The 27,473-nt window shown below is 39.8% G+C and overlaps 1 protein-coding gene across 2 annotated transcripts in view; it reads right to left on the reverse strand.

Annotated features, from left to right (window-relative positions):
- MDN1 (midasin AAA ATPase 1) overlaps positions 1 to 27,473 on the reverse strand; it is a 166,437-nt gene that overhangs the window by 9,225 nt on the left and 129,739 nt on the right. For both annotated transcript variants that reach the window (XM_025444928.3, XM_025444927.3), the window contains exons 74-94: positions 26,156 to 26,315; positions 24,024 to 24,170; positions 23,365 to 23,488; positions 21,893 to 21,998; positions 21,223 to 21,338; positions 19,646 to 20,131; positions 19,139 to 19,365; positions 18,402 to 18,557; positions 18,065 to 18,234; positions 17,113 to 17,274; positions 14,710 to 14,847; positions 12,344 to 12,485; positions 10,504 to 10,679; positions 9,808 to 9,954; positions 9,158 to 9,302; positions 6,195 to 6,517; positions 5,710 to 5,871; positions 4,313 to 4,414; positions 3,197 to 3,398; positions 1,726 to 1,890; positions 69 to 232 (exon numbers count right to left, since the gene is read on the reverse strand). In XM_025444928.3, the coding sequence (XP_025300713.3) occupies positions 69 to 232; positions 1,726 to 1,890; positions 3,197 to 3,398; positions 4,313 to 4,414; positions 5,710 to 5,871; positions 6,195 to 6,517; positions 9,158 to 9,302; positions 9,808 to 9,954; positions 10,504 to 10,679; positions 12,344 to 12,485; positions 14,710 to 14,847; positions 17,113 to 17,274; positions 18,065 to 18,234; positions 18,402 to 18,557; positions 19,139 to 19,365; positions 19,646 to 20,131; positions 21,223 to 21,338; positions 21,893 to 21,998; positions 23,365 to 23,488; positions 24,024 to 24,170; positions 26,156 to 26,315 (3,720 nt within the window). The remainder of the gene's footprint in view (positions 1 to 68; positions 233 to 1,725; positions 1,891 to 3,196; positions 3,399 to 4,312; positions 4,415 to 5,709; positions 5,872 to 6,194; positions 6,518 to 9,157; positions 9,303 to 9,807; positions 9,955 to 10,503; positions 10,680 to 12,343; positions 12,486 to 14,709; positions 14,848 to 17,112; positions 17,275 to 18,064; positions 18,235 to 18,401; positions 18,558 to 19,138; positions 19,366 to 19,645; positions 20,132 to 21,222; positions 21,339 to 21,892; positions 21,999 to 23,364; positions 23,489 to 24,023; positions 24,171 to 26,155; positions 26,316 to 27,473) is intronic.

Here is a 27,473-nt window from a genome sequence, read left to right on the forward strand (position 1 = left end):
ATTTAAAAGCAGTTTATAACTACATTTTGTTAACTTATTAAAGCAGTAATCTGTGAAAATTTTAGTACCTGGAAAACTGTGTCCATGAGGAACTGATGGGCTGTGTGAATGGTCGAATCTCGGCTTCTCTCTGGTTTCTCATTCTCTGTCTCCTCCTGTGATAGGTCAGTCCTGGGATCTTGGTCTTCTTCTGTTTTAACAGCTTGAGTCTCCACCTCCATCTCATCAAAGCCTATTTGCATTTAAGAGAGTTTTACTTACCATAATATTACAAAAAGACCCTTTGCAATTGCCTGCCAATCCTAATAATTACTCAAACCTCACTCCTTCACTCCCCAGAAAATTTCCACATGTTCTTTCTCTTTGGGTCAGTCACTGCCAATTCTTAGTCCACTAAGCTCCCCTCCTCCCCACTGCAATGTCAAAGGCGGCTGTTCTACAAAGAGAAGTAGGGGAGACTCCGAATTACCCTGATAAGCCTTGTAAAACTGTGTGATTCTTTAAACTACATGCATATAGACCTCGGATAAAATTAAAAACTAAAAGTCACATTCCATTCTAAAGATGAGAAAACTGAGGCAAAGAATATATACTCAACAAATATATTTCCTCAACCTATAATGTGAAGAAGAGGCAAAGTCTGGATTCTGAATTTTCATCAGAGCTATGCCATTCCCACTGTTATATAATGGCTGGGCAGTCATAGTTCTAAAACCCGAGAGGACAAGAAGGAGGCAGAAAAAAAAAAGGCCCTTGAATTGGGCAGGTTCTTTTGAATTTGCATTTATTCCACCACTGATAAAGTATTTTTTAATGTGTTAAATGTATGTCTTTTTTTCTTTTTTTTAATAAGTTGTCTAGTAATAATACTTGGGTCAACTATATGTAAGACATTTGATTACTTTTTCTTTTTTTTTTTTAATTTTTATTTATTTATGATAGTCACAGAGAGAGAGAGAGAGAGAGGCAGAGACATAGGCAGAGGGAGAAGCAGGCTCCATGCACTGGGAGCTGGGACTTGATCCCAGGTCTCCAGGATCGCGCCCTGGGCCAAAGGCAGGCGCTAAACCACTGCGCCACCCAGGGATCCCTGGTTACTTTTTCATATGCATTTTCCCCATTCTATTTCTTTAAATATTTTTACTGTATTTTATGCTAATAGTCTATATTTTTATATAATTGAAAACATTTCTCTAATAATCAAGAGTGTATCTTCTGATCATAGCTGAATTAAGTGTACTATTTTGTTTCCTACATATTTTTTAAAAAACTGATGGCCTGAAACTCAGGTTTCTGAGGTGTCCTTGAAGGATAGTGTCTACAACATCACTCCACTTTAAAATATATATATATATATATATTATTTATTTTATTCATGAGAGACTGAGAGAGAGAAGAGAAAAGCAGAGACACAGGCAGAGGGAGAAGCAGGCTTCCTACAAGGGAAGGAGCCTAATGTGAGACTCAATTCTGGACCCCAGGATTATGCCCTGAGCCAAAGGGCATAATCACTTACTGAGCCACCTCAACCACTGAGCCACCCAGGTGTCCCACAACTCTACCTTTTGACTCGGAAGTGAAATATAGTGAAATTATCATAGGCAAATAAGTACCTAGGCCATGGTTTAGGATACGGGAAAACAAACCAGATCAGACTACAGAACACCAGAAGTGATTTCTCCAAGTCAGAAAGCTCAGAAGGGATTCGTTCACTGCAGGACTCACCCGGCGTGGTCCCTGACTTGACCTTCTCTGGTTTCAGCTGCTCTATGTCTGCTGCTCGGAGCTCCTCCTCCTTCTCTGTGTCCAGGAAGGTATCCTCCACCTCCTCTTCCTGATCCCTCCTGGAATCTTCTGTAGACTGTTGCTGCTGCTCCTTGCTGGCCACATCTGCCAATAAAGCATACAAATACATAGAAGCCTAGGTCTTTGCAGAACAAAGTAATCATGAGTGGGTGTAGTTTGTCCTTTTTAGCTTCCAAGGTTTTATTCATGCTGGTTCTCCCGCTGACCAACTATGTGACATGAACACAGTGCTTGGCTTTTCTGTGCCCCGGAAGCTCTACTGACCTACTGATGTCACTACCTATTCTCTACCACAAAAGTAGGATGCTTAACTAGGTTTTTACTGCTATTACAAGAGATTGAACTAGAAAAAACAGGCTGGACAGATGACTCAGCAGTTAATGGAATTATCCTCCATTAACCATTATGAGTGAAGAAACTATAATGATTAAGAGTATAACACAGGACACAGAAGAACCAACACTGAGACTAGCATTGTGATTTGGACAAGTTCTTAAACTTGTCTGGCTTCAGTATCCTCATCTATGAAGTGGAAATATCATAGCTCAGGGATGCCTGGGTGGCTCAGTGGTTGAGCACCTGCCTTCGGCCCAGGGAGTAATTCTGGAGTCCCGGGATCAAGTCCCACTTTGGGCTTCCTGCATGGAGCCTACTTCTCCCTGTGTCTCTGCTGCTCTGTTTGTCTCTCATGAATAAATAAATAAAATCTTAAAAAAATATATCATAGCTCATTAAGATTATTGGAAAAATTTCATGATCATTCAACAGACTCTGAAGAGTGGTACAAAGTAAAGGCTCAATTCATGGTAGCAATGATTATTACTGCTTTATTTTTCTAAAAAGTGAAGTCAGAAGAAAAGTAACTCATGGTAGAGCAATCATTTCTGAAACTATGTTCATGGGTAAGTATCATGAACACTAAATTTTGCATATTAGGAATAAAATACTAAAAAGTCACCCAGAGAACTAGAAGGAGAGACTAAGACTGGTCACTCCCTTGTGATTTTCTTCCTCTTTTCACTTATGAAAAAAACATACACTTCTAGTTCACACCTCCTGCCATTGCAGGAGTGACCTCACAGTGACCAAGAAGCAGTATGTCCAGTACTCAGAAACCCTGAAACTAGTGCTAGGTTTGGATGTGGCCAATGTTATCAAGGATATTAAAAGACTTATCCCAGACCCCGAAACCCTGAACACTTGCACTTGCTGCAGATATCGTTTTAGACCCAAACCAAACTGTATTCCTGCATAATTCTTATTAGAGAGAAAACAGTTCAAAAAAGCCATTCCCACCCCTAAGATGAATTTGTTTATCTGCTGGGCACACAGTCATACAGCCTAGTCTCACAGAGAACTCAGCAAAGGAGAAGCCTTCTCTGAACCATACCATACATCTGTGCATCATAGGGGTCACTGCCTTGCTTAATGTGCTCAAAGGCATCTGCGTCTTCTGCCTGCGGCTGGGGCTGGGCTGGCCCCTGCTCAGTGTGGTTCTCCATATCCACAGTCTTCAGCCGCTTATGCACATGCTCACTGTGATCACCCATGGAGCGTTCATTGTCGGCCTGTCCAGGTTTCCTCTTGAAACTCTGTGGGAAATAGGAAATTCACTAGAGTTTTGTCTATACTGGCAAAAAAGACTTAACATACCTAATAAAGTTAACCAGCCCCCTATGGATGGGCAACCACAGAAAAATGAAATTCAATGCAGCTGTTAAAAAGAATGGGCTGATCTCCAGACAAAAATATAGATCTGTATGATAGACTTTAGATCTGAAATAAAAGGAAAAAACACATCCATACTTAAGTTACATACACAAAAGTACATGTAAAACAAGAAAAAACTGTTGGCAACAATTTATTCTTATGTGGCTTAAAGACAGGAATAAGATGGAAGCTTTTTAGGGGATTGCTTTTTATATATGAATTTCATTTCATGTACATGAATTGTATCCCATTCAAAAAAAAAAAAAAACCAAAACCAAGAAACCCTAATTTTTAGGGTCACCTATGGGACTCAGTCAGCTGAACATCTGACTCTTGATTTTGGCTCAGGTCATGATCTCAGGGTCGTAAGATCGAGCACCACATCAGGCTCCAAACTGGACTCAGTGCTGTGGGCACAGGGTCCACCTGGGATTCTCTCTCTGCCCCTTCCCCCACTCATGCTTGTGCTCTCTCAATAAATAAATAAATGAACTTTTTAAAAACCCTTATTTTTAAAACACAAAAAAGTGGGACAGTGGAAAAAAAGACTGGCTAGTACTAGGCAACAACAGCTAACACTTGGCTCTTAGGCTGCATAATAGGAATAGGGAAGTTGTGTGTGTGTACACACATCCCCATGGGGAAGAAGCCTGGGGTCCTGATATGCTTGCTATAGCCACCATCATGTTTGGTGAAACAGCAAAGCCTGGGAGCTTGGCTGTTTTTAAACCACCACATTCAGGGCATCTTTTCACACATAGCCTGCGCCCAAGTTCAGCAGAAGAGGGACAGAGACCTGTGTGTTTTTCCTGGTCTGTTTCTGGGAAGCCAACCGAGCGATGAAGTTGGATTCATGGCCTTCTGCCTGATTTGCGTCTGCAGCTCCACTTCCGTGTTCCTATGAAATCCAAGCGATGAGAGAATGAAAGTGGAAGATGCCGTATGAGCACCTGGCTACTGTGCTGTTTTATGTGCAGCTTCTCTACTATTTTCCTCTCAGAGTCAAACAATACACCTGCCTCCCTGGTCCAGAACTCACCTATGACTAAGGCGTAGCCTGTGGGCAAAAATAAGAGCATCTAAATCCAGATAGGTCACCCTCTTGAGGGACTTCACTGTGTAAGGCTGATTAGTTCCTTGTTTCCAGAATGGTAATGGCTTACTCTGAAGGCAGGAAAGACCTCTACAAGAATCCAGGCTCTGACATTTACCAGCTGTGCACCCTTGAAATGGTCATTTCACTTTACTGTGGCTTATTTAGATCAAATATAAAATGGAGAGAGTAGTAATGATAATCAGCAGTCTTAGAGGACTATTAAGAAGACTTGAAGTAATAAAAATCCTTAGCACCTACCTAAATGGGTGCTCAATAAATGGGGGGTGGGAAGTACAAGAAGTATAAGTAAGTGTTATTACTGGTGAGAAAACTGGGTTCAAAGAGCTTGAACAAGATGTCCAGAGTCACCACTGTAAGTAGCAGGTCCTCTCTTTCCATAGCATATAAGTGGCCTGAACTGTGGTCCATATAGAGAACAATCACTCTAGCTAAAGGAACAAAGAAGTGCTTTGCTTTTTTAAAAAGAAAACCTTAAGAGCGGTGCTTAAGTGGCTCAGTCATTTAAGCATCAACTCCTGATTTTGGCTGAGGTCATGATCTCAGGGTTGTGAGATCAAGCTCCAGGTTGGGTTCTGTGCTGGGTATGGAGCCTGCTTAGGATTTTGTCTCCCTTTCCCTCTGCCTCCCCCCCTCCACTGATGTACTCACTCTTTCTTAAAAACAAACACAAAACCTTTAGAGCCCAGTGAACAGCAAGGAAAAGGGAAATACTATTAAAAGGCAGATTACTGCCTCTTGAAGTCTAAAGTCTAAATTCAACCTTCCTTTACTTGGAAGCTTTCTAAAAATTAACACCAACTGGAGTATCCCATGATGGGATCCCATGATCCCAGCCTAATAGCTTTTTCTCATTAAGCACAATACTTATGTACAGCACGTAGCAAATATTCTAGGGTTTGTTCTGAGAGGCATATAAAAGTGCATATCTGAATCATTTTCTTAAAGAATGGAAGATCATCTTTTAGATGTTAAGAGAACATCACATATACACCAACTACTTCTAAATAGATGGTGGTTTCACCCAGGGGAAAGAGACCCTCTAGAGGCAGCTGGCACAGGCAGTGAGGGCCTATTACCTCCTTCCCCTGCTCCTTCTCAGGCGCAGTCCCAGCCAGCTCCACAGCTTGTGCACTCTGCACACTCTCCAACCCAGTCTGTCCGCAAGAGTCATGCTCTTTCCTCTCCGTGGCCTCTGGCACCTGCTCCTCTGTGTCAGAATTCTCTCCGCCTTCTTCTTCCTGTTTTTGCAGGGTAAGCAAACACCACATTAAAATGCTCTGAAGGAAGAGCATGAGGCAATGGGCTGAGGGGTGGATCCTGCAACAATAAGATACCCCACTCCTCCCATGGGGAGTCTGCAGGGTTATTAGCCAGAAAGGGTCTTTTTTTTTTTTTTTTTTTTTTTTTTTTTTTTTTTTCAGAAAGGGTCTTAAACAGAAACTTAAAGCTGCTCAGCAGCGCCACCTGGTGATAGAGAAGTATCCTAAAAGATTCTGATCGGAATATAGTAACCTCTCTGCTATTATTTTTAACTTGATACAAGCCAGACAGTACACAATACCTGGGGCTGGAGACCTTGGTCAACAGGAACGCCATTCTCTGCACTTCCCTTACTGGCTTCCTCGTCCTTGTCTTCCAGAGAATGATGCTCATCCTCTGAGTCTTCTTCAGGATGTTCAGCAGTATCTTTGTCTTGGCCGTTAGTTCCCGTGTCCATCTCTTCCTCCTCCTCGCCCTTTTCCTCTTCACTGGGGCCTTCCTCAGGCTCATGTTGGCCTTGCCCTTCACTGTGGTCAGCCTCGATCTCTTCCTTTATTTCCTCAGCTTCATGACCTGCTTCTTCAGTATCCATTGGTTTTTCTTTAATTTCCAAAGGATTTTCTTCTGGATACAACAAAAGTAAGAAACACAGAATTTAACACAACTTAACATGGGATTGAGTTACAAAAACTTTTTGTTATTACTCTTGAACCAGGAATTGGCACACTATGGCCCAAGGGCCAAATAGGGCCCACGTGTCTCTGTAAATAAAGTTTTATTGGAATACAGCCACATCTATTTGCTTACTTATGTGTTTAGCCTGCCTACTCTGTGTTGCCTATGGCTGCTTTCACACTACTATAAAAGCAGAATGGAGGTTTTGCAACCCCTGTCGCAGCTTATGGCCTATAAAGTATGATACATTTATTATCTGACCCTTACAGAAAAAGTTTGCCCACCTCTGCTCTAAAACATTGTATGTTACATACAATTGTCTGGACGGTGCATTTCTTTTTTTTTTTTTTTTTTTTTTAAGATTTTATTTATTTATTCATGAGAGACACACACACACAGAGAGGCAGAGACACAGGCAGAAGGAGAAGCAGGCTCCATGCAGGGAGCCCGATGTGGGACTCAATCCTGGGTCTCCAGGATCAGGCCTCAGGCTGAAGGCAACTCTAAACCACTGAGCCACCCAGGCTGCCCTAGATGGTGCATTTCATTAAAATATTCTAAGTAATCTACCAAAAAAATCCTAAAAGCCAGCACAATAGGAATATTTTGGACCAAAGATGGGCAGTGATGTTTTACCCTTGACAATAACTGGTAGACAGCCTTTTTTATCATACACAGAAAATACAACATACATTCAATGGAAACATTCCTATTTGGAAAAGTTTTGTTTATTAAAAGCATGTTCCTATACTTTGGACACTTCAGAAATCACAGCTAAATAATTCTTTAAAATAATTGCTTCTTAGTTTATATACACAATTGTCTACAGTAAGCTTGGGTGTTTTTCTAGAACAAATAGCTATTACACTCTCGTTGGATTTTAGTTTTCTTAATTTTATGCTTGCTTACTTCTTGAATTTAAGGTTGATGTCAGAATCCAAAATTATATGGTAGCGAAATGGTGTCAGAAGTAGCAACTTATACAGTGCTAAATAAGTCAGCTAGAATTTTTTTAAGTAGGCTCCACACCTTGCATAGAGCCCAACGTGGGGTTGAATTTAAGACCCTGATATCAGTACCTGAGCTGAGATCAAGAGTCGGACACTTAACTGACTGAGCTGCTCATGTGCCCCAAAAATCAGAATTTAAATGTAACAAGCCTCACTTTGAGATGTTGGGAAATTTCCTTTCGGTTTCTTAATAAAACTATACAAAAATGGGGGATGGGTGGGTGGGGAGTAAGCTATAGAGAGATTCAGAGAGTGAAGACTTGTTCTTAGCATGAGGAAAGCCTGTATCAAATTTTCAATCAAATGATTCTGGTTAAATAACAGTTCACAAATTTATTTTTTTAATTACTAAATACTTCAAGCATGGAAAACACATTTTAAAATTAAAAACCTGGGCAGCCTGGGTGGCTCAGCGGTTTAGCGCCGCCTTCAGCCCAGGGCGTGATCCTGGAGACCTGGGATCAAGTCCCAGGTCAGGCTCCCTGCATGGAGTCTGCTTCTCCCTCTGCCTGTGTCTCTGCCTCTTTCTCTGTGTGTCTCTCATGAAAAATAAACAAAATCTTTTTTAAAAAAAATTTTAAAAAAAATTAAAAACCACCTAGATTTAATAGATGTGAACACTGTGCCGTATTTGTATCAAACTTCTGTCACTTGTTTTTAAGAAATAAATGGTTCTTGGTACAACTATATGGATTCTGGATGCCTTTGCCCTTCCTACTTCCTCAAAGGTCACCATAACCTGAAGCTGCTGTGTTTTACTCCTTTTTGTGTTTTCCTATATTTGATGCACCCATTAATATATAGTATTAAACTTTTACATAAATGTTACCTCTTATTTATTCTTTTATAACTTACTAATTTTGTCCAACATGGGGTTTTAAAAAGTTTAATAACTTTTCTATATATGTAACAGATTTGTTATGAAGCACAGTGAGGCTAGCTTCTATCTGTCTGATTACCCACCATGATTGGGGACTTTCTTTCTATTGTAGGGGCATTTTCCAAACAATACGGTATCAGATAGCTCTCCCTAGGGAACTCACTCAAACTGAACAGCAGATGACAGGCAGATTACTGTCAAGTGCCCTGTGACTTCTCTCGATTATTCAGCTTCATTCCCTGTAACAATGACTTCATATTTCAAATTAAACATGTAACAGATGCATAGCCACCAATAACTGAAACAATCATTTCCCTAAGAAAGCTGTACCTAAGGCTCCACTAGAGGCCTCATATACTCAGACTGCAGTGTTTACATCAATCCATGAGATGGGGCATCGAGATGGCTGTGAGGAAATGAAGCTTTGTGTGATGAAGGACCACACAGCTACTGCAGTGCTAAAACATAGGACAGGAGAGGACATTAATGACAAAAAACCTGCTAGTTTACTTTCACTGTACTCAGCTTAAGCTTTAGGTCTAACTCAGGTGAGAAACACTATAGAGAAAAAGCAAACAATTTTCTCAAAGAGGAATTGAGACAGGATTTATGACCTGCCCATGATATGGCATGAAGAAATTGGTTATTGTACATTTTTAGTGAATTCCAACTGGTCTCTTTAGGTTTTGAAAGACATACCTCCTTCTTCATGGTCTGTGTCCTCACCACCGTTCTTGTCTTCACTGTCTAGGTTCAAGTCGTCTGGAAGGTCCAAGGCCTCAGGTTCTGGCAGCTTCTCCTGATTGCCATGGTAAGGGTCCACCTCATTTTCATCATATTCCCTCTTTGGACAATGGAGAGAACAGTTAAAAATAAATTACAAACTTTTTTAAAAGTAGTATTTGCATATAATTAGCTTTAAGCAGCTATGCTAACAGAATACAAAGTCTCTTCTCTAAAATTTCCCCCATACTTCAGAATTTTACAAATGCTTCTAGAAATTTCAAATTTCAAACTTCACTTTCTATGCACGTTCTCCACTGATAAGAGGTACTGTGTTGCTTAATTTCAAGAAAGAAACTAAGGTTTACGAGGAGATACATAGAAAAGAATCACAGAATTTAGCTTTCAAACTCCAGCATGAGCCCAAACAGCATGAAGACTACCTCATTAGTAACCAATAGTTAGATATTTTATGAGGTGTTGAGAGACTTTGTTACACGTTTTATGAGGCAATGGGAAAACAACTGATGAACAGGATGAAAATATCTTAAGACTTCCCCAGAAGCTCTGCGGTACAACAGCCCTGGCCTTGAATCAGGGGTAGATCCATTTCATAACCTCATCACCTCATCTATTTGTTCATTAATTTTGTCCTGGCCTTGTCCATCATCAGCAACTTCTGCTTCTTCCTTTTCTTCCTTAACTTGGTTTTTATCTTTGTTTGATTTCCCAGCATCTGAGTTGTCATCTTTGGCAACAAGTCCACAATCTTCCTAAATGTCAGAGGAAGAAAAGGCACAAAATCATTACTCTCAATCTAAGAAACTGCTTTCATGTAGGTTGATTTTATCTAAATTAGTTCTTAGGCATGTACAATTTCTGCCTGTTGGGCCAATCCCATGGAAATATCCAGATGACAAGGTGTCATTTACAACCTAGAAAGAATAGTCTGGCTTTAGCCCAGATGGCAGCAGTAATAGCAGAGGTGTGAACAGTGGGATGGGCCACACTGTGCTGCTACAGAGTCCCATCCAGCCCGACTTTTCCCAAGCAGGGAGGCGGAGAAGTTCAGTGGCCAACAGCCGAATCAGAACACTTGCACTGAGTCTTAACTTCGCTCTTCCATAATACATGGCCCAGGTTAGGCCATTCTTCTGGCTCGGAATACAATCAAGAAGAGGCAAAAAAGAAGAACAAGAGGGATGAAAGAAAGAAGAAGAAAAACAATGAGAAGAGCAGTAAATAACAGAAAATGGTAACTGGTGGGAACAATATCTCCTCTCAACCTGGGGACCATAGGATAGGGGGAATCTTTTAATTACCTCATCCATTCCTGGTCCTGTTTCTTCAGTTTTACTGTCTTCTTCCTCCTCCTCTTCTTCCTCATCATCATCACCCCAAAGCCTCTCATCTAGTTTATCAGCTTCCTCACCATTCAGATCGCCCATCTGTTTATCCAGGTCTCCACCATCACTATCTGATTTCCCATCATCCTCTTCTGAAAGGGAAGACACTGAGCTTAGTAAGGTAAATCCCCAAACTGGTCCATGTGTGCAGAACAGGGATGGGTACACTACCTGGCAAGTGCCCCACCTGAGATTTATTGCTTGCATTTATAGGACTTTATACAGGCAGATGCCTTCAGACCTACTGAAGTAGTTCTACTGTATTTTGCAAACTATTTGAAGGAAAAAAGAAGTCCGTAATATGTGATATTAACAAACAGAAGGTGGTAGAATAGCTGTCAGTGCGTCTGTCAGTGCGTCTACTTCTGGTGCTAGGGGGAATATTCATTATGAGACTCAGCAACTTCACTGGGTTTTGGTTTCTTATCTGTGAAATGAAAGATTTAAACTATATGATTTCCAAGGTTCCTCCCCATTTCTAACACATTATATATACACTTCTATTTCATCCAACATCTAAAATCGTGTGTCTAATTCAATCGAATTTTCTTACCATTGTTTTTGCTCAAGGTCTACTGTGATAAAGGTTATATTCTTTAAAGAAAAATTTTTTTTAATGTATTTATTCACAAGAGACATAGAGAGAGGCAGCGACATAGGTAGAGAGAGAAGCTCCCTGTTGGGAGCCTGATGCAGGACTCGATCCCAGGACCCCTGGATCACAACAGAGCCAAAGGCAGACGCTCAACCATTGAGCCACCCGGGTGCCCCTAAAGGTTATATTCTTATGTTTCTTAGGCAAGTGTATACTTTTCTACTCTAAGGTCAACTCTCATTTCTGCAATATCTTCACTTAAAATAAGACATGATATCTCAAATTACGCTATGGTCAGAAATTTAGGGCAATTGCTGAATTAAGGTACAAACCTGTGACAAATGATAACGTGCTATTAAGAAATCACATTCTCAAATAATTTATAATGATAGGGGAATGTTCATATGTTAAATGAAAAAAGCAAACTGACTATAAAGGACCCTGGGTGGCTCATACGGTTAAACATCTAACTCCTGGTTTCTGGCTCAGGTCATGATCTTAGGGTTGTGGGATCAAGGCTCACATCAGGCTCCACGCTGGACATGGAGCCTGCTTAAGATGCTCTCTCCCTCTCTCTTTGCCCATTCCCTCAGCTCTCTCTCTCCCTATAAAAGGAAAAAGGAAAAAAGCAGACTACAGAACTACTTATGGTCTCTGTGTGTATACATATATACACACACAATAAATGGAAAGGAATAAAAATTTATTAAGTGGTTTGAGTGGTAAGTCTAAGGGCTACCTATTCACTCCTGCACTCTCATTCCAAATCATCTATAACAAATGCCTACTACTTTTTTTTTTTTTTAAGTTGTTTAAATAAACTATCCTGACCAATTTACTTTTGAGCTGAGAGTCAAGCTCTGTTAGGGATATTTCTTCTTGTTCTTTCAGGCTTCCCTGAAGGGGAAGTCACTATGTCTAGCACAGGAGGCAGCCAAAATACCAATGTCTTGAGTTTACAGAGATGAATCTCCAAAACTGACTATAGACTTCTGCCTCAGTGAAGACAGTGAAGAAACATACATATGCTAATGTTTTCATTTCCAGTTATGCAGAGTAATAAACTTGTTCTAAAAAATTATAATAGGCTCCTTATTGAGAACATGTAATTTCCTAGATAAACTATTTTTTAAAAACAAGAATGAAGTAACAACCACAAACCTTGTTCTTCAAGTTCGCCACCATGCATTTTCCCATCAAAGTCTTCTGACATCTCAATGGCATTATCCTCGCCCTTAATGTCTGATTTTGAGTTAGGATCCTCTTTATCCTTTTCTTGACCTTTCTGAAATGTATCTTCTGCCTATATAAAAAAAGCATTATAGAAAACATAAACACCGTCACTTTGCTATTGTTTATTCAGCTCTAAATAGAACATAAATATATAAGCCACCATTAATGATATAAAGTTATCTCTAGGGAGAGGAAAAATAAGAGAACCAATGGGGATATAACCACACACAATAATTTCTGGTTTGCTTTAGTAGGTCTGTAATTTCTAGTTTTATTGCATTGGGATTAGAGAATACAGAATTTTGTTGAAGTTTTCTTCTTGTGAATTGTTAAAAAAAAAAAAAAAACAATTCCAGACATATTTAAAAAGAATATGCATTCTTAAAAAAAAAACAAAACTCCTTAAGAATAAGAAGGATAAAAAATTCAATCTTATTATAATAATGTCCACATCTTTAATATTTTTATCACTTTGGTCTCAGAGTCTCAGATAGTAACTGAATGTAATTTTTGTTCACTTTTCTTTAAACTATATACATTCCCATATACTCTAGGTGTTATTTGTGGCAGAAGATTCATGATTGTTCTCTTATTATGGTTGAATTTTTTTTCAAACCATGGTTGGATTTTAAAATGCTTTTTAAAAATACAAACACAATAAAATCCCATTAAAAGAACTGTAAGCAAAACAGAAAGAGTAAGTTTCCCATGGCACCACCATCCTGCAAAAATCTCAAAGAAATTAGTATCAGTGACATTCTGGTACATCTTTTTATCCATGAATACACCTAGGTGATCTGTATCAGTACACACCCCCCACATCTTTATAAACAAAAAGGGATCACTGCTTTACTAACTGCTTTGCAATCTGCTTTTCATTTCTTTTTAAAATTTTTTTTTATTTTTAAGTAATCTCTACATTCAACATGAGGCTCAAGCTCATGACCCCGAGATCAAGCGTTGCATGCTCTATTGACTGAGCCAGCCAGGAACCCGGTTTTTCTAATTTAAAAAATATCTTGTAGATAGATTTATATGTATCAAGATGGAAATCTATCTCATTCTGTCTAATTAGCTTAAAGCACTGTTCTGCATGGATGGTGTCATAATTTTTTTTTGATGGTGTATAATTTAAACAATTTCCTCCTGTTAAGTATTTGGATTTTTTTCCACAATTTTCACCATTATAATGTTATAGGGAACATTCTTGTACAAAAAAAACCTCCTTCATATACCTATTTATCTTTAATATTAACATTTCTCTCAGAAAACATGGAATTCCTAGGTCAAAGAATACATACAATTAAAATTTATGAAATATTGCCAAATTGTTCTGATAGCTTTTATCCCACTTCATGTTTTTTTGCACTTTTTGCACGGGATTGCACTTTTCTATTAAGTTTGTGATTTATTTTTTTGCTTTAATTTTTTTTCCATGAAAAAAGTAATGTTGAGGAAGAAGTTAAATTTGAGAAATACAGAAAAGCCAAATAAAAAAATGTATGTGTATTAAACAGAGCTCTACCATCAACACTAGCTTAACTCTTTTTGTTTTTCTTCCCAGTTTTCAAAGGATAAGTTTGAATTGATTTGCTTCTTTATTTTTAATAGCTACAACCATAGCTTAAATAAAAATGTGTGGCCTGCTTTAGATTTAGAATATAGAAGCTAAAAAAAAAAAAATTCCATTATTTCTTCAAGTCACAGTTGGTAAATCTGTATGACTAATAATAGTATGCTTTAAAAAAAAAAAAAAAAAATCACTCCCAAATAAGACAGGCATTTAAAAAAAGCAACACAGGAATCTTAGCCCAAAACACCTATTTCAAAAACATTCTTGATTCCAACTAAAACAGGATATAAATTAAGATTTTTCAACAGGTCTTAAAGATATACAATAGAATCTGTTAATAATAAACACTGGTATTATTATTTAATGCACGTTACTTAAAATAGCCAAATTTTTTTAACCTTAAATGAGTCACTACCAAAATATTCTAGAATATCATCGGCAAAGATCTCTCCATTTAAAATAAAAAATTTTAGATTACTTCCTTGTCAAATTATAGCCATAACTAATGACTGAGCTACAAAGATCCCTTCTGTAGTTTTTTGGCTTTTTATTTATCTCCACTCTCTAAAGCTTTAGTATTCTTAGGGCTCCACAAACCAGAGTTTGAAAATCATTAACCTAGTAAAAAACATTCATGTATAAAACTTAATATTGAGAAGAAAATAAAAAGGGAGTGAGTTTCTGAAAACTGTATGTATATTTCGGGCATGTGATAACGTACCTGTTCTTCATTTTCTATCTGGTCACTCACATCTTTCATGCCCTCGCCTTCCCCAATTCCACCTCCCTCATAGTCATGGAATTCAGTTGCTCCTTCTCCTGCTGAATCTTCCATGAATTCTTTAGGCAGGCAAAATCCCTTAAAAACAAGAGTGAATAATTAGGTACAAAAGCAATAAAAGAAAAATAATTTTTGACCTTTTCTCTCAGTATTTTCAATCTGATGGAAATTCATACAGTAGACATGGCATTTCCTTCTTCCTTGGTGATAACAGTTATTATGCTGTTCAAAGCTGGACATTAGATTTAACATAAAAGGTTTTGACTTTGTAGAGGTCTTTCTGATATGTAGTAATCTTAACTGGCAAGACAAAAATCTGAATCAATTATACTAGGACAACATTTAGGAGCAAGTCACTCAGCAAGAGTAGAACCTCTCAAGTGTCTAAATCCCAGAGGGATATTTCATTCTTCTTTATTTACTTCTCAAATTTAGTACAGCCAGAGAGCAGCCTAGGTGGCTCAGCAGTTTAGCACCACCTTCAGCTCAGAGCGTGATCCTGGATAACTGGGATTGAGTCTCATGTCAGGCTCCCTGCATGGAGCCTGCTTCTTCCTCTGCCTGTGTCTCTGCCTCTCTCTCTCGAATAAATAAATAAAATCTTAACAAAAAAAAAAAAAAAAAAAGAGAAAAGAAAAAGTAAGTCAGAGAAGAAAGAGAGGAGGGCAAGAAGACCTATAACCCTGGAGGACAGCAACTTGAAGCAGATGCTACAGTGGGAAATTTCATTTTTACTTCAAAAATTGAAGAAAATTTGGTGTGATGCTCAAGTAAAATGTTAATTTTAATATAAAAAAAAAAACATGCCTCCCCCTCAACTCTTGAGGTTAAACTGTCACTCTTAATGTATGTGCCACGTTTTCTGCCAAGAAATCTGGCATGCCATGGGTTCTAGAGTCAAGAACAAGGTCAAAGAAAAGACTCATGAAGTGTTAACAAAACAGTGTTTAGTGTTGGAAGATATTTTGGAAAGGAAAATCAACTACTAACATATGGGACAAAAATGAACAGAAAAACAAGTATAAGAAAAGAGTAGTTCTCAATCACAAATTTTATCAGACAAGCTATCAAGTTATTTGTCAATCTTAGGATGGAAAAGTACTAAGAAATCAGCTGCCAACTAACACAGAATCAAGAGCCCCAAACCAGTTGCCAATTGTCTCACCAAAAGCTTTCCATGGATTGTCATGGAAATTGTCATGGAATATTGTCATAATTATGACCTAGATCTTAGCACTGAGTCTAACCTACTTTGTTTCCCTCAGGACTATTCAGAAAGGATATGAATACAATTTGGATACATAAAAACTTAAAGGAAAGGCAAAATCACTTTTAGGACATGTATTCCTGGAATATTGATTGAAAAATATGTTTTGGTTAACTTAACTAATTTTCCCATTGGGCTACATTATTTTAAAATAGGTTTAGATATAGACAGAATACAACCATACAGGAGAAGACTCAGATGTCCTTCCGCAGGAGCATCACTACAGTAGCTACTTCTAGAACAGCCAAAGGACTCCCAACACTTTTGCTTATATCAGAACCCCCACACCCCACCCGAAGCACAGGCCAAATTCATTCTAGAACCTGTCAGACCAGAGCAACAGCACAAGTGGACTAACACAGCTAACTCAAATATCAGGGCACCCTCACTATACACTGTCCTGCCACTGTCTTTTGCATGCAGTCTATCTTCCAAAGAGTGATGGGGAAAAAAACAAAAACAAACAAACAAAAAAACCAGAGTGATGGGATGTGAGATTGGCTCAGTGCCCATTGGAGAGAGGGAGCAAATCGGACTAACTAATTTATTACTAAACAAATACAAATATTTATCCTCTAGATATGCTTGCTGCATGGGCTTGCCTCCCATTTTTAAACCCTTTCTAGTATTCCAGATACTCAGAACTAAGAACTCTTGACTATTTATAAGAAGGCTAGACCCAATCTTCAGTCTGTAAATTCCTATCTTTCTCAAGTGATTCTCACCTGTATTGTACCTGGATTTGGAGAAAATCTTAGAATACTAAGGAAATAAAAACAAAACAAAGTATATATTCAATTAAATGTAGTTCTCACAAAAATGGTAAGGAATGTAGGCAGATCTCACTTTACAAATGAGGAGACTGAGGCTCACGACAGCCCCTGGAGTCTAGGGAATTCATCAGTGGGGGACCTGCAGGTTCCAAGACCTTAATGGAAACAGGCTTAGCAAAAGGGTGCTGGATAAAGCCCTGAAAAATCCACAGGGAGAGCAAATCACCTATTTGTGAAGGTTCAAAAAAACCAGCTTGGGAACCCAAGCACTAATGGGTATGGAGTATCATGGACAGTCCTTACCTCCTGGGCCAACTCTGTAAAGACCTGGGCAAGCACAGAGAGCAGCTTTGCAGTGCTACGGTGAGTTGCCAGAGACACAGTCAGGAAGAAGAGGACAAGATCTGAGTATCTGGAGAGCATGGGCACCAGACGCACCAACACGCAGCAGGACTGGCTGAAGAACTGTGGGCAAAAGATCACAAGGCCTGTTCACACTAGTAACCAGTACCAGGTTTTCTCTGGGGTAATAATAATGTTCTATAACTAGACAGCAACAATAATTGCACAACACTGAACCTACTAAATGCCACTAATGGTAAGTTTTATGTATATTTTCTCTTATACACACACACCCCTGTGCTCACTGATATTTCCTCCTTGTTCACACAAACCCTCACGAAAGTACATTTTAAATTCTGTCACTTAAGTTTCACTTAGTTAACCAGGTTTTTCGTTTTTGCTTTTAAATAAGACGTTTACATACAAATTCTATTTGGAATCAAAGTTAGCTCTGGAAGCAATACTAGAGACTTATGATATCCTACAAAATAAATTGCTTCTCTGGACTATTATGGACACAGCAACTTCCCCCTCTGCTGGTTTGTTGTGAAGGGAAAGGTATTTGCAGGGTGTGGCCATTCAGCCTTAGAGGACAGCAGCAGCATCCACATTAAGATCAAATACCCAGGAGTATGTGGTTGAGTATGAAAGAATCCCAAGAAAATAGAGAACTCTGGATTGCTGGCATTTTTTGCGTCTGTGCATCTTACAACTATAACCCTTAGCTAGCAAGCCCTAAGGATTACAAAGTTTGTCAGTGATGTTTACATGCATAAAGAAATCAAACTTAGCAGGTTTTTTTTTGGGTTTTTTTTGGCCACAAAGGCCTGCTTTGGGACCAACCACATGGAGCAAAGTGAGACCCACTCTGCCTTTGCTCAGCCCACTCTAGATAGCAAGAAGTCTATATTACCGTGTGCTTTGATGCTGTGCCATCCTCGCCATATGATTTCAGCCTCTCCAACAGCTCAGAGACAGCGGAAATTATTTTCTGAACATGCAGAGCGCTCACATCGGCCCGTAAGTCATCCTCTAAGAGTTTTGTTAGATGTCCTGATTGCAATCTCTCAAAGCCTGCTGCCTCTTTCATTCACAGAAAAGGAAGACATGATGAATAATGCAAAATACTCTTTTCATCTCCATTCATCCAGTCATCATTCCTAACATCTGTCCTTAAATATTTAGCCACAAAAATAAATTTAAAAATTAAATAATATATAAAAATCGTTTTTGCCTGATTTCAGACATACCATCCTCTTCTTGTGGTCTTGTTTGGTCAGCGTTCTCCTCTGTCTTTTTACAGTTTCTTTCTGCTAAATTCTGGATGGCACAAAGGATGGCCCTGATGGCAGTTTCCACTTGCTCTGAAAAATCTTCCACAAACCCTTCCTCCAACATTTGGTTTCCTAGTAAGTAACATGGTGCAAAACAAAAAAACCCCAATCATTTGCTTCAATGTCTCTGGAAATAATTAACAATTCTCACTTGTTACTTTTTACGAATGGCTACCTATCAAGTACCTACTATGGGTGAGCCACCGTGTCAAACTGCTGAAACAAAGGTGAATGAGACTTATTCCTTATCTAGATAAAACCTACAAGAGTTTACCATCTTTTATTGAACGCTTTCCTGGAAGAATGCCAAAAATATGAAGATAGTTATGATGGTGCATATAAACACCAACTTAGTTATCAGCCCTCAACTTTCCAGTGTAAGAGAGAATGGTTTGTAACAGCGAGTGAGCCTCTGCCACCTCCCTACATATGTGCTACAAAGTGACATCATCAATTCAGAGGCAAGGTACTCAAAGAAAAGAGGCAGCAATAGTTAAAAGCTGTGAGTTCCAACCATACCCGTCTGTCTTAGAAACCTGGATAGATATGTCTGGAACAAAACATAATGTGTTTTTAGGATAGGCTGGACTTAAATCTGTAAGACATCACTCCTACCCTGGGCTTTGACTCCCTTGTTGAAGGACAGTCCTTACCGCCTTGGCTGCCTAAAGCAAGTAGATGTGTCTTCCAGGTAGTAAAGTCATCTGTGGCTTTATTGATTTCTCCTCTTAAATATTCCAGGCTCTCAACTAATGCCATTTGTTGATCTGTTTGCTCAACCTCCATCCCTGGAATAATGAACAAGGACTCTAGGCCTTGCAAATGAACTGACATCTGGGATAGGCAACTCAGCCCAGAAGAGCAAACTTCAAAATCTTTCCTGCAACAAGAGAAATGCCACAACGTTGAGAAGAAGGGGCTACCGTACACACACACACACACACACACACACACACACAACCTCCCTCCAACCACTAAAATCTAAGCAGGGGAAAATTCACTCCATTTCAAGATTAATAGTGAGATATATACCACAAAGCACCATGAAAGTCCACAGAAAAACAGAGAATTAAAGCAAAATCCCTTTCATCACTTGCTCTCATTACTAAACCTTGATCAAGTACCTGAGCATAGAGGGGGACAGTAATAGGCACACTCACCAAGAATGAAAGAGAGTCTCACAGGACAGCTGCCTGATTTTGTCCACATCAGCTTTTACTGTTTTAATAGTTTTCAGCATCTCTGTTAATCTTGCAGTTGACTGTTGCCAAACTTGGTCTTGTTTACGCATCAAGCAACCAGAGGGCAACTGATTTCGAGGTACTGGGGATGGATAACTCAGTTCTGATGGGACGAGGTCCTGTACTGCTCTGGAAAGCCGTCCCTCGGTGAGGTCTGGTCCTTCTGGGTAGGCAGCAGAAGGCCGACCCTGTGCTTGGGCATCACCTCGGCCTGGAGTTGGCCCTGCACTGGGGCAGCACTGGAGGAGCCAGGAGAGCTGCTCCAGCAGGATCTGGCTCTGCATGGCTAGGTGCTGCAGCCTTTCTGTCCACTGCTGCACACCATCCTGAGGAGGGAAGGCCACTGGGTACACCAATGGGCCAGTCAGCCTGCTATGAATCTCCTGCACACAGCCAAGGAGGTTCCTGTGCCGAGAAACCAACAGGGAAAACACATGGCACCTTAAACTGTGTCACCATGTGGTTTTAAACAGGAAATTCATTTATTTCTAAACAAAGTATGGGCTTCTTCACATAATCAAGAAGACAGGATCCCCCACAGATAAGAAGTCTGTTAAATGCCTTTTAATACACTTAATTAAACACATCCTTCTGAAGACTGAAAGGAGGCTCTTCAGTCTTTCACAAGTATCAAAACTCACTGCTTATCATCTATTCCCTTACAGCTTATCACACCCAACATAGTCACACCACTGCAGTGATTTCTTTTTTTTTTTTTTTTAAAGATTTTATTTATTTATTCATGAGAGACATAGAGAGAGAGGCAGAGACATAGGCAGAGGGAGAAGCAGGCTCCATGCAGGGAGCCCGATGTGGGACTTGATCCCCAGACCCTGGAATCACGTCCTAGGCCCAAGGCAAATGCTCAACCACTAAGCCATCCAGGCGTCCCTCACTGCAGTGATTTCAACCATTATTTAAGAAAAAGAAAATCCAGTAATTGTAGTATACTTTGTTAGATAAACCCTTATGAGTAAAGAAGAAAATAGCTGTAGCCAAAGTGTGTATATAGTCTGGAAATACTACCTTTCAGCCAACAATCCACTCAACAAATGGATGACAGCCTTCCTAACTGTCCTCATCTTTTAAATATCTATTTCCAATGAGAAGCATCTGTGTATGGCTCAGTAAATTGCAACTCTGTGATCCAAAAAGCCTAATGAATGGAAACAATCACAAATCTGATCTGTGTTCAGAGACAGATAATCCAATACCATAAACACAATCCTGTCACACAGCCAGATAGAGTGTCAACCACAAACCCCCTCAATCCAGACCTGGGTGTACTTCAGCCCGGAACTCCTCCTCCAGGGCCCATTCTCCCAAGAGGTGGTACCAGAACCACAGAGCAGAAGCATTATCAACAAGAGCAAGGGACAGAGCCAAAAGAAACCCTACCTACATCTCTGAGCCTCAAATTTCATTTCACGTGAGAGCTGACTCGCACAATTCTTCCTAATTCATGCCACAAATCCTACTAACTAGTTAGCAAATACCTGAGGAGGATCCACTGCTCAGTCAGCGTAGTCAGGGAGCGCCGCTGTCGAATAAGCATCTTCATCAAATGTGCCGAGAACCCTTTGCACCGCTCAACGTTGCTCATGCCCAACTCCTGACAGGGGGAAAAGGAAGCATGCCAAGGGTGCCGCTGGCAAACACCACCACCTATGCAGGTGTCATTAGAGAGCCGGTTCATCTAATCCTCTCTGGGGAAAGTGCCCCTTGTGTAGATAAGCTTTGGATATAGACTGCAGTCTAGAAGCAACGTATTCATCTTTTTGAGCAGTGCTTTTCAAATTATCTGTCCAGATGTTGCATGAACAGGAACTAGACTTAACATCAAAATTAGTAGTCTTTTCTCAATTCACAAAGAGAAAAAAATACCTGAAGATGGCGTTCTCACTTGAAGCTTTTTTGACTTAACTTCTCTTATGCATTGGGTCTTGCTGGCAAATGTAAGTAACAGAATTTATGATAAAATGCTCCATGATTAAACCCAAATTGGCCAAATCTGATTTATATTAAGTGTAATGATGTTCTACAAAAAACTCAGTCACTTTCGGTAATGTACTCTGATCACTTAACAAGACTTGAGAATGCTACCCTAGGGGCACAACAGGAGCTTTCTTTGGGTTTCTGCAAAATCTCTGGGGTTCTGTCACCTACCTTGACAGGAGCTGCTAAGGCTGCATTAAGTCTGGCATGCCGTGCAAGAGAGCGAAAGAAGTATTTCTGGCATCCATCCCATGAAGATGAGATTTCTGTAAGGAGTCTAGAAAAGAAATCAACATGATTTACTTAAATAAAACCACTATTTCCCAGCGCAGATCCTGAAGACTCAGAGATTGAGATTTTTAACCACAATTCAAAGTCAAGTGTGTGAATAAATTTATTTCTGTGCGGTCTCATTCAGTCAGGTACTTGTCAGCCCTTTATGTGAAAAATGTGTTATATACTCAGCACTGGAGGGATAGTAGGGAAATAAATTATGATGACAATATAATTTCCTTAATGAAAACTTTGTAACTATCTTAGGAGTGGAAGCTAAGGGTCATAAATTCTGATGCCTACAGGGGCCAAGCAGATAATATAAATGATTAAGGACAGCCAAGCACAAAATGATACATGCCAATGACAACTGACTTCAATGTGGAATATGCAAAAGGTATTGTTGAAGACCACAATGATCTGAAGAGCATATGTCCTGTCAAAAGGAGGGAGCTACAGTTTTAACTTTTGACTACATGGGAAAGTGAACCCACTTGCCCAAATCTTCCTGAAAAACTGAAATCCAGAATATCTATGTAAAATTTCTACTTTTGAGGTGACTGCCTGGTTCAAGTAGAAGAACATGTAACTCTTGATCTCAAGGTTATGAATTTGAGCCCCTCGTTGGGTGTAGAGATTGCTTAAAAAGACTTAAAAAATAATTTCTATTTTTTATAATGTTGTGTTGAATTAAAATTTAAAGCATTGAGAAGACCACTGGCAAACAAAATACAAATATATGCATACCCAGGTGAGCAAATCATCATTTACAACCACCTCTGCCATAGTTATGAACACAGTTCTGTCTCAAAAGGTTCTCAAATTCAAGAATATATTAGAAATTATAAAGAATCTATGTACAGGGAACAGCTACAAATGTGGCCATTCTCTCATGGATTTTCACCTGTGAATTGAAATCAAGTGAAGAGACCTTAGGAAAATCAAAGGACCAAAAATATAATGGGAGAGGTGAATACAAGGAGGAAAGGAAAAGATACTTTTAAAAAAGTGTGTGTGTGTGTGGGGGAGGTACTAGCTGGCTCCATCAATAGAGCATACAACTCTTGATCTCAGGGTCAAGAGTTCAAACCCCATATTGGGTGTTAGAGGGAGGCAGGGAGGGAAGGAGGGAGAAAGGAAGAAAAGGAAAAGAAAAAGGAAAAGGAAAAGGAAAAGGAAAAGGAAAAGGAAAAGGAAAAAGATGAACTCTTATTGAACGAATGCTTACCACAAGCCAGATCCTAAGCCAGGCACTTTTCTAAATGTTATCTGTACACCAACACTAGGAGAGAGATATTCTATACCCATTTTGGCAAATAAGGACATGGAGGCTTAAATAACTTGCTCCGTTTATAATTTAAAAAACAAACCTAGAATCAGCTTCCTGAGTGCTGACTATAGACAACGCGCTCCGGATATCTAATGGGTGAAGATAAAGCATCTCTTGAGGGTTTTTTGAACGGGCCCAGGCAAGACCTTTGCGATATGACAAACCTGGGAAATAAATATCATGTGTTTAAGAAACTCAGAAGAGAATGAATGTGCCATGCCTCATCCCCATCCCACCATCATTGCTACTCAAAATAAAGTCCTTGGAACAGCACAACCCAGTAGCTTCTTAAAAAAAAAAAACAGGCTCTCAGACCCTGCCCTGCACCTGAAACAGAACTACTACACTTAACGAGATTCCTCAAGTCATTTGTACATGCACTAAAGTTTGAGAAATGTTGCTCTCTAAGCTATGTTGAAAGGGTGGGTGCCATACAACATATGGTGATGAAAATAAAGCATGGTTTTTGAGAAACTTCATTACAAAACTGTGAAAATATTTGGAAATCACAAATGGTTCATCAGAGGAGAATTTCATATGTATGACTGTACTCTCAGAATGGCATTTCAAAATCTTGCCTACATACCTTCTGTTTCCCACCATCAATCGTCTCTAGAAATTTCCCCTAAATCACTCACGTTGTTTCCCCCGCTAATAGCTGACCATCATTCTCCATCAGGTTTCAAGCAATAATCTTACCAGTTTTTGCAAGGTGTTGAAAGAGGTCTGCTAAAGCTCGCTGCTTCCGCAGAAGAATGTGCTTGGCTTCTGATCGTTGCTTCTCCTTCTCTGCAGAGGGCTCCACCTTTAAGCTCTGCAGTTCACCTACAGAGGAAATCACTTCACCTGAGGAGATAATGAGGCAATACTGAAATCACAAGGGCTTAGTCATGTGTTAAAACCAATACTCAAGATTCAGTACATTATGGAAAATAAGAACCAGGTGACGTTCATATTTAAGGCTCTGACAACTAGCATAGTCCCTAGCACTTTGTAAATTCTAAACTAAAGGAATCAAGATGCATGGAAATAGAAAATAAAAAATCATGGATTTTATCTCAACAAACAACTCAAATAAAAGTAGTTTTTTTTTTTTAATCTAGGGATTTATATTTGGTCGGGCAGAAAGCACTTGTTTAGCACTATGTGCAGCAATTTACACTAAGAATTTAAGTCATCTGAGATAAATTTCCCATAAATATGATACATACTGAGGTCCTATCCTATACCTAGTTCCTGGTAGATGTTCCTTTATACTGTACAACTCCAGAAGCACCAATTTCTAGCTGCTTGGAGAGGCTGAGAGGTCTCATCACTTTCTAAATTCCATTTACTTAAAGAATGGACTAGGAGGAGGCAGCCCGGGTGGCTCAGCAGTTTAGCGCCACCTTCTGCCCAGGGCGTGATCCTGGAGACCCAGGATCGAGTCCCATGTCAGGCTCCCTGCATGGGGCCTGCTTCTCCCTCTGCCTGTGTGTGTGTGTGTGTGTGTGTCATGAATAAACAGATAAAAAATCTTAAAAAAAAAAAAAAAAAAGAATGGAACTAAGAGACAGAACATGAACCCTGGCCAGACTGACTCCAAAAGCCCAAGTTTTATCTCCAGCACCACACTGCCTTGCTGAATACTCACAGATACCTGTAACATGAGGCTGTTGCCTGCCTGCCACAGGCAGTGTTCTGGGTGAGCGTGACCCCCAAAATTCATGTTACCGTATCCTAACCCTAGTGCTTCAAAATGTGACTGTATTTGGAGACAAAGCCTTTAAAGAGGTAATTAAGGTAAGAGGAGGCCACATGGATGGGCTCTAGTCCAACCTGACTAATGTCCTTAACAGAAAAGTAGAACATAAGAAACTATGTGAAGACAAAGAAGGAAAACAGACATCTACCAGCCAAGAAGAGAGGCCTCAGAAGAAACCAAACCTGCTAGTAGTTTGTTTTTGTAAGTTTAACCTCAAAACTGAGTGAAAATTAATTTCTCTTAAATCACCTTTGTTAAGGTAGCCCTAACAAACTTAACACGGGCCATCTAGCCTTCCAGTAGTCAGCAAATGTACTGCATACAGACACTGCAAGAGTGTTAGAGAATTCTTTATGTCACAGAGTGGGGGCCCTTTCCAGAAGATCCACATGGAACCTTCTGTTGATCCTGGTCATCAGGCTTAGGTAGGGAAGGTTATCTTGAGAATGGAGATTATTAGGCTATTCTTCTAACAGGTTTTAAAGATAAAGAGCTCCCTGAGATCAGACTGTAGCCTCACTAAAGGACCTGACACTACTGACACTACACTCACTAGGGATGAAAGGGGAGAAGGATAATGGTGAAAGGTTGCCAAGACCTCAATCTATTAAGTTCTGAAATCTGTTCCTCAGTCATTGCTGTTATACTACAAAGCAAATCTTGACTCTCAACTTCCCTATGTGAGGACAACCAGGGAGATGAAATTGCTCCATTTCTCCACAGTGGAGAAAACAAGAAGACTGTGGATGAATCTTCTTTCATTTAAGAGAGACAACAGTTTGAGAGGTAGGGATAGCTTACAGACTCTGGGAAATCCATCTCTCCAACCAAAGAGAGCTGATATAGACAAGGCTATTGTAGAAAATGGCATAACATAGCGTTAGTTTACATGAGAGGAAGACAAGATGAAAATTATGGCTCCTGCATCTGGGATCTGTTAGTTTTTAGCCCACTTGTTTATTCAATTAACTACTCAACACTATTCAAGAGATCAAAAAAGGGCATACATAACAAATTCCCACCCTCTTTGGGGACTGGGGAAAACAGAGAGCAAACCCCACCCTCTGCCCTGGCTGCTGGTACCCACCAGTGAAGTGATCGAGGCTCTCCACTAGGTGAGGCAGACGGCTTTCCTTCAGGAATGTCAGGCACATCTTCCTCATTCGTTTCATGAGCTTTGGCAGGCGACGCAGCAGCTCTCCCTCTGAAGGAAAAGGAGCACCCTGACACTGTTCTGGAATCACAGCCTGTGAGACAAAGCACAAGATAGTCTCACTGCCAAGAACAACAGTAATAGCACTAACTTGCACATGTGCTAAATTTAAATGCTACACCCCTCCAAACACACCTGGCTCAGCAAATATTAAACTCTCTCCTCCCCATCTCTGAAGTCTCACAAAAAGCAGCATCACCAAAATGAAAAAGGCATGTGTCTTGGATATTCAGAAACCCCTCTTGCTGCTCTCCATGAGATCACTGTAGAAGGAGCTCTTGTACCCCAAGCCAATGCTACCTGTGCTAGCCATAAGAAGGCTCCAGTCCTCATCTCTGAATGTAGTAACACTGCTATCTTTATGGTACTGTGCTGCAGTGCATTTCTCAGCCACACAAATCCTACTTCTAACCATCTCTCCCCATCCTCCACTTCCTGACAGTTCAATTATCATGAACCCAGACATCCAATAAGGGGGAAAGCTTTCACCCACAAGGGCCTATTTTCTTTGTTTTTTTGTTTTTGTTTTTCCTTTAGAATCCCTGAAACTCCTATGTTGTCATCAATAGCAAATCGAAATTTTTGGTCATCAGGACAGAAATCAGTGAGTTGATGAATATAATCAAAAGAAAATAAACTTGGCACCCATATCATTTGTAGAGCCATATCATGGCTATATGCTCAATTTCTATTATGCTTTCTGTACTGCGAAAATACCAAAAATAGCTTGAGGACCTTCATTTCTTACTCTATGGACCCAAGATGGGAAATACAGTAAGAAAGCAAAAGCTATTACTCTCTTGAGGTGTGCTCCTTGATCCCAGAGCTCTTTACATCTAAGGATATGATGTGAGAACATACATCCTATAACAGATCTGCTCACCCAAGCTCTCCAGGACTATTATATTTTCTGGAATTTTGCAAGCCAACTCTTAACTGCCGGTGCTTGAAACTGGCCACAATAAGAATTTATATTATGGTCATCAGCAACCACTAAAATCAACAGAGCACTGCATACAGTCACTCCCTGTGCGGCAGCTTCAGTGGCGTACTCCTCAACTGATGCTTCAAGTCTTCTGTCACAGGTAGATGAAATCTTCACAGGTGAGCACAATACTTACTTCTCATAGTTGACCATTAAACTTTCAGCACCAGGATCAATGCTTTCTGCATTACCATGCAGCAGTGTCAG

Source organism: Canis lupus, chromosome 12, assembly GCF_003254725.2.
Source record: "Canis lupus dingo isolate Sandy chromosome 12, ASM325472v2, whole genome shotgun sequence".
NCBI lineage: Eukaryota > Metazoa > Chordata > Mammalia > Carnivora > Canidae > Canis > Canis lupus.